This window comes from Mytilus galloprovincialis, chromosome 9 (assembly GCF_965363235.1).
Source record: "Mytilus galloprovincialis chromosome 9, xbMytGall1.hap1.1, whole genome shotgun sequence".
NCBI lineage: Eukaryota > Metazoa > Mollusca > Bivalvia > Mytilida > Mytilidae > Mytilus > Mytilus galloprovincialis.
Window position 1 is genome coordinate 22,501,550 of NC_134846.1, and position 13,524 is coordinate 22,515,073.

At 32.3% G+C, this 13,524-nt stretch overlaps 1 protein-coding gene and 1 long non-coding RNA gene across 4 annotated transcripts in view; one reads left to right on the plus strand and one right to left on the minus strand.

Annotated features, from left to right (window-relative positions):
• The window catches only part of LOC143046703 (uncharacterized), a 47,145-nt gene that overhangs the window by 16,215 nt on the left and 17,406 nt on the right, over positions 1–13,524 (minus strand). The window contains exons 6-8 of one of the 3 annotated variants that reach the window (XM_076219803.1): positions 9,549–9,745; positions 7,807–8,071; positions 6,171–6,494 (exon numbers count right to left, since the gene is read on the minus strand). In XM_076219803.1, coding sequence (XP_076075918.1) covers positions 6,171–6,494; positions 7,807–8,071; positions 9,549–9,745 — 786 coding nt within the window. Of the gene's footprint in view, positions 1–6,148; positions 6,510–7,806; positions 8,072–9,548; positions 9,746–13,524 lie in introns of all 3 variants that reach the window. The other 2 variants (XM_076219802.1, XM_076219804.1) reach the window with 2 other exon arrangements.
• On the plus strand, positions 512–4,717 carry LOC143044634 (uncharacterized). Its single transcript, XR_012968740.1, has 3 exons — positions 512–759; positions 2,757–2,955; positions 4,328–4,717. It is a non-coding gene; the product is annotated as an uncharacterized LOC143044634 (long non-coding RNA).

A 13,524-nucleotide genomic window follows, 5' to 3' on the forward strand; every position in this document is an offset into this window, starting at 1 on the left:
CGTAGCGACCAACACCTCACATGACGTATTCTCGATGTTGAGGTATTGACAATATACAATCACATTTATCAATATACAGCAAGTAAGTAATTTGGTGTTGAATGCCAGTAGATCAGAATTTGTTAATTGAACTTTACCTGTTTAAGGGGCACTAGCTGCCAAATTCATGTTCTTCATCGATTTTAATAAAATTCACATTAAACGTGTATATAGTGTTGAATTGTTTATTAAAATGTTGCGCACAATCTTGGCTGATATGCATAAAACCATTATATTTCATGACACTGCATGAAAAAGAAATTGACTTATCGTATAATACCAGAACCAGAGACATATATATTGTATCTAATATCTCTGCCAGAACTAAAAAATAAACTACAGTAAGTCCACATACACATAAGAGGGTATGGATGTGAATTAACAGAATAGAGAACTAAGGACAAAGAAAAAAAAAGGAATAAAGAATAGTGAAAGAAAGAGAATAATGGAAAAAAGTGTAAGTTATTAAAAATATAACTAAAAAAAGAAGACAGAAAAAAAGACACCCCTCCGAGACGAGCCTTACATGCACTGTTATTACCCAAGGTTAATTTTACGGCGGCTCATTTTATTTTGGCTTAGAAATAAACATAATTGACAAGTTTCCTTCCCCTGCATTCTCGATCCCACATGTAAATAGCACGGTGATTTTCAAAAAGACATTGATACATCATTACAACACACACTTGCCGTCAGTATTTGAATATATTGATTAAGAAGGTATAGAAGATTAATGCACGCACACTATTATCCACCACTGACCTAAATAGTTAGTCCGCAAACAACGAGGGTAATAAAAACCCAGCACTTTGAACACAGCCACCGGCATGGTGTGAATCTGAAAGCTTCCCACTATCCATTTCTACCCATAGAAAACTTTTGCCTTCCATTTATCAAAAATGAAATATGCTGATATTAATGGTATATAAGAATTATTGGGGAATTCAAACCATTCCTATTGTAAGTGATAAAACTAAATTTATATCAGGGTGATTGAAATGAGGAAAAAAAAGGGGGGATCAGGAGTTCAGGGCCCCCTGTTTGGGAAAAGAATTGGTTGATTATATATGGAATCACTGAGTCATGGCAGGAGCAGGCCCCTCTTAGGCAGTCGGTGGGCCCCACTTATGAAAAATTCTGGATCCACCACTGTGGTCAGGGTGGTCTTCAGTTGTATTATCTTTTTAAAAAAAAATTACACCTGTATAGTGTATATTCTTTAGTGTAAATCAAGGGAAAATACTGTGAACTATCTGTGCATTGGGGCTTATTAAAAAGTATTTCGGGGGGGGGGGGAGAAAGAAGGGAGGGTGAGTCCATGGGAGGTAATCCCCACCCCTTTCAATTTGAGAATATGCTATTATCTTGTAAACGGTCCAGATCCCCATCCCTAAACCATATATATTCTTGAATGGGACGATAAAACAAATCAAATGAAATTAAAAGGAGGTCTTTGGGGGTTTCACCACTCTGTTCAATTTGAGAATGTGCTATTATCTTGTGAACGATCCAGATCCCCACCCCTAAACCATATATATTCTTGTTGGGGACAATAAAATTAATAATGAAATAAAATAAAAGTGAAGTCCCACCCCCTCTAGTTTGAAAACTTGTAAACGGTCAAGATCCCCACCCCTAAACCATATTTATATATTCTTGTATAGAACAATAAAACAAATAAAAGGAAATATAGGGAGAGTCCATGGGGTTCACCCCCACCCCACATGTTTGAGAAACTTTTAAATGGTTGAGATCCCCTGTCATCCAGTGGTTAGGTGAAAAAATTTCAGGATCCCTGATCCCCACCGTCAAACCATATATATTCTTGTATGAGACAATAAAACAAATCAAATGAATATAGGATCATCCCCTTTGTCTTGGGTTGGGAACCCCCCTTTAAAAATGGCTGGATCCGCCCCGGCATACCATCTAGCTAGCTATAAAGGCTTTAAAAATATGAAATCAAACAAGGAAATTAACAGTGTAGGCAACTGTTTTGAATTTAAAAAAAAGTCTTTTACATATATAACAATGTTAAATTTTTTGTGCATTTATTTTTTCTTATCGTATTTTCAATAATGGACAAAACTACATGATTGAATATTGTAATTTAAGAAAAATCAGCATACATGATATAAAATGGGAAGTGGAACATGGGAATTTGACAAAGAGACAACAACCCAATCAAAGAGCAGACCACGGCCGAAGGTCACCTATGGGTCGTCAATGCAGTGAGAAAAATTCGGCACTGGTCTTCAGCTCATAAATATGTATCAGAAATGAAAACGAGATACAGCTTTCAGTTGTATTAATAAAAACCTCACAATAAGTTCTGAATATCAGAATATACAGTATTGCAAGATTCTCTCAAAATGTACACATAGAGCTGAAAAACTGTCAGTGACTGTAAAATTAATCATGCTAACATTAAAGTCCATGGAGTCCATCTTAATATGCATACTCTCGTACAAAGGAATATAAGTATGCAATAGACATCAAGTTTTCAAAAATAAGAGTATCTATGCCATTAATTTACGACAAGATCTTAATCAAGTAATAATTTCGGTTTGTTTAAATATTTCGGAGGTTAGTATGACCTCCTCTTTGGTGATGATGTTTTCGTTTTAAAGTTGGGAAAATTGTTTGTACATGTACCAACAAAAATAAAAACACAAAGTCAATCTAGAATTATGTTTTTATCATTTTTTTATGTTTAGGTTGTCAGCAAGATGAAAAGGACAAGTATGCAGTTCAAAATTCAAAATGTGGATAAGTTGAGGTTCTAGGTCTTACCTTTGCAGATTTTCATATTTTGCATGAATGAAATCAAAGGTTATATGATGGACAGCAGAGAAAGAAAAAAACAACTTTTCAATTATCCTGCTCCTGGATAAATGTAAAACATCTTGTTTTTCGGTAAGTTTTATGCTCTGTTTTGATAGTGTTAGTGCATTCATCTTTCCAGTCTTTCCTCTAAATTGTAAGTTTTTGGTGAGTGTTCACCATGAATTTCAGTAAGTAACTTGTGGATTTACATGTATATACTCAAAATTTAGTACTAATATTAATGGGATTTTAGCATGACATCCTGCCAAATGCTTGTTAATCATGTTTATGTTCCAGAACAAACAAGTATTTGGACTGTACGCTTGCCCAATTTTAAGAAGTTGGTCAAGTTTATTACAAACAAATGTACAGTACAGATCAACATAACTGAAATCTTTAATAGATTAATACAAAAAGTTTAATTGCAGTTAAAATAAAAACACAGGTTTGGTCGAGCTGGTACCAGACAGTACAAATATACTTAAATGGTCTGACTGTACACATATGGTGGGACTGTAAGTTCTGGACCGTAAAAGTAACATCCGAATACTGATATGGTCTGGAACATTTATACATGTCTTAAAATTAATATCAAACACATTGGTGTTTGATAGAATTATAATGTTTTGGGATATCAAAATCAAAAATATCCCATTTTTACTTTTAATAAAGAAGAAGATTATTGATGTATGTTTAAATGTATATTAAAATGAGACAGCAAGCCAACAACACAAAAAATAAGGATAAAACATACATATTTTTTTTGTATCAATGTTATAATTTCCAATATGTTCAAGGTATTTTTTCATTGAAATAAAACACAAATTGAAATCTGTCTGAACTTCAAAAGCTTAAAGAAATATTGTTTCTGTTGTCTGCATTTTGTATAATATATTGCAAATTCTTGTGAATAATGGAATGTTATTATAGTTGTCTAAAGTTTTAACATTGATCTTTATACTGTAAATTCATAAATTATTGCGTGCATTTATTATTGCGATTCTGTCATTTTAGACTTAAATGCGATTTTAAATTTTACGATTTTGAGAAAAATCCTGTTTAATCCATATAAAATATTTCATAATGCGAGTTTAAATTATTGCGTTTACAACTCCGTTGCATTTTTCGCAATAAAAAAAAACTCGCATTAATTCCGAATTTACAGTATATATATATATTATGTATATGACTTGGGAAAATACCCAAATGTTATAAAGAAGAATAAATTAATTGATTGTTATATGGTATTAGAATAGGAAGATGTGGTATATTGCTAATTTGACAACCCTCCATCAGAGACCAAAGGATGTAGGCCGTTAGCAACTGATGACACTGGACAACCTTTAACAATCAGTAAAATCCATATCGCATAGCTATTTTTATTGAAAATCATATTATTGCTACATGTATGAAAACAATTTTGTATAATCCATTACTTTAGATTTTATTGGTTCTTTTTCAGAAGGATTGAAATTCACCACCTAGAATAAATGGAGAAAACATAGAAACAAGACCAGAATAAATTCAAAGACAAAAGTTGGATCAGTTATTATTTTCATCACTCAGTCAATGATTTGAAGTTCTTTTAAATTCAAAAAAATATTGAAACCACAATAATGTCAAAGTTCTGTGCTGAATGTCCAAAAAGTGGACTATACCATCAAACAATGCTGGATGATAAGAAACTATTAATGTTTTGTGTTGAGGGATATTGTGAAAAAAATAGATTTACTTAAATAGCTACTAGTATGTTAAGCCTAACAATAGAGTTTTTATTGATTTCAAATGGCAAATAATTGTGTTTCAAGAAAGTATTCTATAATTCATGAATAAACATATATTGATACTTACATTATCTGCTTTGTTGTTTAAAAGTTTAGTTTTGAACAGTTAAAGAACAATATGCTAAATTAACATTTCCCAAGAAAAAAAGATATTCAATTAAAAAGATTCATCTTATAATAATTTACTACCAAATAGAAAACATTGTAACATACACATTACTGTTTATTTATATCTATATATTTACAATTAGAATCCCATAGGATTTTAATTTGTCCCATGGGATATTAAAAATCCCATGGGATAATAAAAATCCCATGGGATTTTTTTTGTCCCATGGGACAACAAATATCCCATGGGACTACAATAATCCCATGGGACAAAAAAAAATCCCATGGGATTTAACCAAAATCCCATGGGATTTTGCCCTGTCCCATGGGATATTGAAAATCCCATGTTTTTATAATTCAAATTGCAAAATAAATATGAAAGTAACTGTAGAAAACCAATGAAATTATTGAATCCCATGTAATTCTGCACATTTTGGTTATATACATGATATTGTAGCTCTTGTTTGAGGCGGCGGCGGATTTGCAAATGAGTGTTTTGCAAATTAAAAGTGTCCAGTGTTTTGAGCTTAACAAACCCAATCAAAATCGATGCAGAACAAACATGTATGTTTAACTCTGAGTTATCGAACATCCATTCAGAAAATCGATAAAACAGATACTAGTTAGTACACACTCGGGCAAGATCATTCAAAATATTGGATTTAAATCTGAAGTTTGCTACTTGAATTTAGAAAAACGACATTAATTTGAGAAAAAAAAACCCCAATGAAATAATAAAATCAGTAGAATAATCATTATATTGTGCAGATCTGGTATTATATTCAGCACTTTAATCAATATACTTAGCAGTTTTAGCTTTATGTTCAGTAGGTAAATTATTCTATTGAGTAGATTTGTCTTTATATTCAGTACTTTTGAAAATATTTTATATCATGTAGATTTCTAATGATGTTGACTACAGAAATCGAAATATTCAGTGGTCAAACATATAATCAGTACTGTTATCATTATGTTGAGTGAAATAAATATTATGTACAGTACAAACAACTTTATGATCAGTGGTCAAAATGTTTTATGTTTGGTTTAAAAAATATTATACTAGGTGGTTAATCAATTATTTTCAGTGCTTTTTTCATTATGTGGTGGTGGTAGATCGTATGTTTTCGGTTATTTTCGGAAGTCGAAGCCGGACAATTTTTTTCTCGGTTTACTGCTCAACATAATTGTTATACTACTGAACATAATGAAAAGGGCACTCATAATCAAGAAAAACCCGCTGAAAATAATTAAATAATCACAGCATATATATACTAATTATGAACAACGGAAGACAGCTATGGCGTTCCATAGATTTGTATTACTACAAATTTAAGTATACGTAAAATGCATTCAAAATATATGTTTGTTCAATTGTAAGCTTGCAAAATTACCGTAAATTTATATTCAACATACTAGTAACTCCATTAGTTAATGTTGTTGTAGACGTTACTATTGTACTTGTTGGCTTTGATTTTGCTGTCGTTGCAAGTGTTGATGTTGTCGTTGTATCTATTGGCGTTGTCTTGGTTGACATACTTGTTGTTGTTGTACTAGTTGGTAATGTTGATGTTGTCGTTGTACGTTTTGGTGATGTTGTAGTGGAGATACTAGTTGTTGATTTTGGTGTTGTAGTCGTTGGTTGCGCCGATGTTGTCATTTTTGTTGTGCTGGTTTTTGTTGATTGAGTGGTAGAAATCGTTGTTGTTGCCGTTGTAGATGTCATTGGTGTCGTTGTAACTGTCGATAAACCTGCTGTATATCAAATGCAATATTTTCGTCAAGACCGAGTTTTTATTATTAGTCAAATATATCTTATATTTTGCTTTTCGTTGTCATTTTAGTGAACTACTATTATATCAGTTAGCATTCATTATGTTGAAATTGTGTCATAATACAGTATAATCTAAATACTTGTACCTAAATTGGAAACTAAACATGAATTCGAAGCCAGACTGAGTACTTTTCAACTTTTGAAATCCACCAGACCAAGAATGTATGTTCTAATATAATCATTTTGTTGATTGCATTTACATGATTACAGTCATGCTTTCCGAGCATTTTGTTATAATTACATAAGATGTAATTTCATAATAGTGCGTTATTCTGATTGGTTACCCCAATCTCGCGTTATTCCTTAGTAAACTCTATTTTAAAATGAATTGTACCATTCATGTTGACACATGCTCCTATAAAGAAAACAACTTGATAGTAATCATGTTTTCATGATCATAGCGAAAAAATGTAATTATAAGTATTGAATGCTTTATTTTGTTATTTCATAGGATTTTAAAAGCGTTGATCGTGTGCACATTTTAAGACTGATGCGCTTCTGCGCTTCATACCAAATATACTTCGGTCAACGCTTTTACACCCCAGTGAATTTACAAAAAGAAGCATTCAATTCTTAAATATGATTAATTTATTATACTTCACGTTAAAATGCCATATTTTGATTGGCTAATACGAGGGTGTTAATTTACTCTATCACATGGCAGAGCGGGTGACAATTTTTTGAATGTTAACCTCTCGGTTAGACCAATCAGAATTCGATAATGTAAAGGACAATGAATTGAATTTACATCAAGTAATTAAATGCAATGCTTAAGTTCTTCGTTTTGGTTCAGATTTTGTTATTTGACTGTTAAATAAAAATAATAAAACATCTTGCTTGACTTTTTTTTTCTAACACCCATAACGTTGTTTTGAACGTGACGTCAAAGAAAATACTTACTTTTAAAATAAAAGTAATCTGTAAAAGACAATAATGATAGCACATTCAGTATAATAAATTAAATAACACATAGGTGAGAGGGTGATAGAGCAGATGTACCCCTCGAAAAAGCATTGTCAACCTTGGCTTCGCCGCACTCGCGGTTGACAATGTTTTCTCGGGGTACCAATCTTCTCTATCACCCTCTCAGCTATGTGTTATTTATACAATGATTAAATATGATAAGTATCTCATCAAAAAGAGAAAAAAGCAATGCTCGGTTTGAAATATTTCATTTAATAATATGAAATGAACTAAAGGAAAGTTTGAATTAATTACGTGAATCATAAGGAACAAAAGTTGTTATTTCCAACTCTGCCAATATTGCTGTTGATGATGGAGATCCAAACAGAGTGTCGATATACATCAAGTACTGTTTCCCGTGAGCATGAACTGGTGGATACCATACACGCGAAGACTGATTTGAGTAAGAATACACAACTCCTCCGTATGAACTGTTTTGTGTATTTTGCACGGCACCTGTTGCTTTGAATAGATAGCCGGCATTTTGATTGTGACCAGAACTGCCCGTCAATTCTTTAACCTAGACCACAAATAGATGCAAATGTTTATATTCGAGTAATGGATAAATACAAAGCTATATGTCAGCCAGTTAATTACTTTGAAGTTGGTAATTCCTTTTGTTTGTACAGATTTGAACTTGGCATGACGTAATCATATATAGTTTCATATACTGATTTGTATGACTCCGCAATAGCGGAGGGTGCATTAAGTTTTACCCTTGTCAGTCTACATGCACATGTACGTCAGTCCATTCGTACGTCCATCCCGAAATTGGTTTCAGTTCTCTAACTGCTACTTTAGTTTGCCTCAACCTATTTGAAACTTATACACAGTGCTTGTTACCACAAAACACAGATCAAATTTGAATTTGGATGGCGTCACTTATACCATTCTAGAATAATACCCCTTTACAAATTGAAATCTTGTTGAATTTTTGGTTTCTATTCTAAATTTTGTTTTCGTCAACCAAATGTTAATATGATTCTTATACACGATGCTTATAACCACAAAACACAAACAAGTTTGAATTTTAGTACCATGATCAACTTTACCGTTCTAGAGTTACTCTCCTTTACAAATCACAAATGATTGCTGATTTTGTTTATTTCTCTTTTTACATTAAATTTGTCGTTAACAATGTTATTAAACTTAAACACAATGCTAATTACTACACAACACAAATCTTTTTAAATTTGGGTGGCGTCACTTCTTCCGTTTTAGAGTTACAAATAAAAAAAAATGCTGATGTTTTGGTTTCCAATGACAATGATTATTACCACATAACACAGAACATGTTTGATTTTCGTGGCATTTACGGTCAAGTTAAATTAAATAAGCCTTTTTTTCAAATTTTTATAAGATTTTGCGTACAGGTGCAGTAAATTAAAAGGAACTAAATAAAATAATACATGTTCTCTTTTTTTCCCGGAAAGATTTAATTCAAATAGATGTTTATTTAAATAGACGTATATTTGTATATTGATAACTTTTTTTATACATGATTCATGACTTGGACGGAGAGTTGTCTCATCGACACTCATACTACATTTTCTTATTTATAGTACGGTGGACATTAACAATTTGCTTGTATCTTAAAGAAAAGAGTGATTGCATGAGATAATAAAAAGACTTCAGTCAGAGTTAACGGAATCGATTGTCGAACCTTAGAACGAAGCATATTGCCTGTAAAGTCACATTTTGTACAATATTTCTAGTACTAATAAAACTGAACGGCAAATAAAAATATAAAAAAATGTTTTGCGGACAAAATTGCATTTGTCGTTCTATATATATATATGTATATAAAAAACACAAAAGAAAAACAGAAAAAATATAACACCAAAAGCTGATGCTTATTTATGGCACAAAGCACTTCACACCCATTAATTAGGAAAATTTAAACTTGTTTATTGAAAAATTATGCTCATGATTTTCTGTACTATGACTGTTTGAAGAATACCGTGTCTTCATTCCGACACTATAAAGATAATGCTTACCATAACCTGCACAATATCATTGTTCTTGTTAATTGGAGTAGAAAATCTAAGTTCATTAGTTGACGATGAAGGCAATTTTAACTTGTGCACGTTGTGTGATTTTGCCCCCAATGATTTCCAAGCAAATATTCTGTACTGGCCAGATTTGTGCTTTTCCTGTGTTTTTCCCCAACCCTCAGGAATAGTAAACAAAGTTCCTGTAAGAAAGATGTACAATTAAAGAACCTTAGTGGGCGCGCTCGCATACCCCACGCCCCCCACATAATTGTCACTGGACAAATAAAATAACTATAAGAAAAAAAAATCAATCATAATTTAATAATAATTTTCAGTTGATATGCACATCTACATAGTATGTCCTTGAAATCTAAACGGTTTCATGAAATTCTTTTGTGAGGTTTCAGAAGAGTTTTGATGACAAACTGTTGCAGTAGTATATTGAGGCAAATAAGTTCAAAGGGGAGTAAATCCTAGAGATTTATTTTTTATAATTGTCTGTCGATATGCACATCTGCATAGTATTTCCTTATTATCTAAAAAGGTTTCATTAAATTCTGTTGTGTGGTTTCAGAGGAGTTGTAATGACAAGCAAGAACATGACTGACGGACGGACGGGTCAAAAATATTACACCCTCCGCAACTTCGTTGCGTGGAGTATAATAAATCAACGTAAATGAATATTTTATACAACATACTGTTTATTGTATTTACTCAATATTTAAGATAAACATAATTAAGAGAAATATTTTTTTTAAAAAGATCATAAAATTTCTAACATCCACCTCACACTGATTTGAACTCCTGTGAAATATTTGTGAATGGGCGTAAAACAAATAGTTACAAACAAACAAACAATCAATCAATTTACAATTAAAAAAGAAAAATAGGTACATGTATAAGCGACATAATAGAGCTTTCTTACAAATTGACGAAAGGTACGAACGAACGTAAAGGGAGCACGTATTTCATTTCTACAATAACAGTTAAACGACTCTTTGTTTTATCCAGTAAAACAGCATTCTTTTCTAAATCAAGTTTATTTTTTAAAAAAATAATGTCGCAAATAATACACGATTTTAATATAATCAAACAGAGAAAAATGGTGTCAAATACACTTACGTCCGATACGTTACTTTAGTGGAAGATATTAACAACCAAAATCGAGGGAATTGTGCAAATGATGATACAAGCATGAAAATTACCACAAAGCATCATTATTATATACTTTGTAAGAAATAACTGCTGGCCATTCAAAAAAATATTTTTTTCAAGATGGCCACGGCCATTTTCTAAAATGGCTGTTTTCTTTAGTTTGAAAATACTGATTTTTCTGGAAAACATTTCTTTGAACTTCTTTTAGTAAAAACCAATTACCAGGTTTGGTGGCTACTTTCCTCACATCACATATTTATCAAAAATGAATATTTGACATATCCTGTATTTGCGCATGCGCGAAAATGTAACAAAATTCTTTCAAAAACATTTGAACTATTTACTATATATTTAGTGTTTTTGGATTTCTAATGATATTATGAATTGGTTTAATAACATTTTTCAAGGTTATGATACACATGTGTTTCACACTTTTGCGCATGGGCAAACTATTTATAGACATCAAGAGCGATTTGTATGCCCTACCAGGCAATTCTCAGGTATTCGATGGTTAAGGCGAAAATGTAGTTAATCTGGAGAAACATCAAATGTAACTGCAGATCAGCCACTTTTGGAAATGCCTAAGCAAATTCAGTGGGAATGGTCTGATTTGTAAGGTAAATATAAGTGTATCATCATGTTTGGTGGATTGCACATTGAAATGACTTGTTATAAAACTCTGGGTGATATATTGCGTGATAGGGGATAGACATGTTGTCCTACTGAAGCCAATATTGCAACACCAACAACAGCAGATTCTTTTTATGTATGTTCAAATGTACCTAGGACTAGACAGGCGCATCAGACAACTGCATGTATTTTGCTTAAAAAATGTTAATCTCAGATTATGAAAGCTAAACTCAGAATATATATTTATGTCATGACTCTGTGACGTTCAATGATTTAAAAGACTGGTGTAAGGGAATAGAGTCATCTTGACCACAGTTTAATTCCTGGCGTTCAATTATAAATTAAGAACTTCTTCTGATTTTGATATTATGCTCATTTCATGAGTTTTGAGTTAGACAGTCCATATAAAGCATGATAGCGTACTGTTTTAGGTCTTGATCGTGTAAATTATGCTCGATCGTGACCGACTCATCTCCGAGATATAACTTCCCTTCCTGAACACCTCCCACAGGTGGCAATGGAATTTGAAAATGATAATTTCACTGTACGTAAGGGAGCTACCATTTGATTTTTATGGGGGGGCTAGGATGAAATTTGAAAAAAATAGGCAGGACAGGAGTTTTGAGTAAAAAAAAAAGGCAGGATGAGACACTTGCAAAAAAAAAAAGTCAGGACGACAATTTAGGTAAAAAAAAGTCAGGATAAACTTTTAAAAAAAAAGGCAGGACTGAACAGAGTGAAAAATAAAAAGGCAGGACAGAGATTACAGCTAAAAAAAAAATGCAGGACAAAATTTTTCATCCTAGCCCCCCCATAAAAATCAAATGGTAGCTCCCTAAGACCAGTAAATTTCTTTCTTGTAACACAATTGATCAGGCACAAAAACAGAATAATGCAATTGTGAAGGGCGATATTAGTGCCATAAGATTAACCGAAGATCCCATTTAGACAAATGGATGGTAGCTGGACCAGTTGTCAGTATACTAGAAGAATAATTTGAAAGATCTAGTGGTTTGGGTAATTCTAAAACAGACGAACGACATAATGAAGACTCTACGAAAACACAAAAAGATTTCTTTAAACAGCTTTAAAGGCTTTGCAAGTATGAACGAGTTTGGAAATTTATTTCTAGAAGAGTCGTCAGATTTGTAAAAAAAATACTTTATTTAGGAAATTGTTGATTCGGAAACAGGTAAGATATGTAAATAAACTCCAAGATATTGGTCCAAACAATACGAAGATCTTTTAAAGCTAATGCAAAACGAAGGAAACCCTGCTTTTTATAACCAAATAAAAAAGAACAACTTCCTATTTTGACCGCAAAATGAAACTGGAAACGTCTTTGTCAAAAACAAAGCTAGAGAACCTTAAAAGTAATTGCGATATCTTTTCTAGACTTTTCATTTCTTGTCACAGTAGACAGTTTTACTTGAAATTTTTCTTTATCCATAGAAACCAAACTGCTCCTCCGTCTTTATCTCAGGATGTCACTTGCAATAGTGGTATTAAATCGCTGCAAATGGGTTTACTTGAAACATCCTGCGATTTGCTGATCCGAATTCGGACGCATTTATCGTTGGTAAGGCAGCAATGGTTAATTCCAGGTCACAAAGTTGGGCAAAAATATTTGATTATTATACTAATGATGTCATACTGCCTTATGTAAAATCTTGCATCGATAAGTATTCAAAAGTAGACATTTTATTTGATGTTTACTAAATGAATAATTTAAAGGCTTTGACAAGACAAAGGCAAGGTTCTTGTGCAAGATGGAAAGGTGTTGGTTCTGGTAGAACACCAAGGGTTTGGAGTAGTTTTCTCTGTGAAGATGACAACAAAATGAAATTGTTCAAGTTTCTTGCTGACAAAATTGCTTCTTAAGAGACTAATACAAATGTGTATGTTACTCATGGTGAATATATTCTTTGCAATTTCAATAAAGATACTTGCTATCTATCCCCTTGTAATCATGAAGAAGCAGATACACGAATGTTCGTTCATGTTCGGCATGATTATGAAAAGTGTTGTAAAAGTAATTTTAGGTAGTACTGACACAGATGTAATAGTATCAAGAATTGCAGTAATCGCAAAATTAGGTAGAACAAATTGCGGATAGGTAATGGAAGGAATAATGACTTTTGATGGCTTCCTGCACGTGACATATCAAATGCGTTTGGTCCTTGTGCTGCTGCTT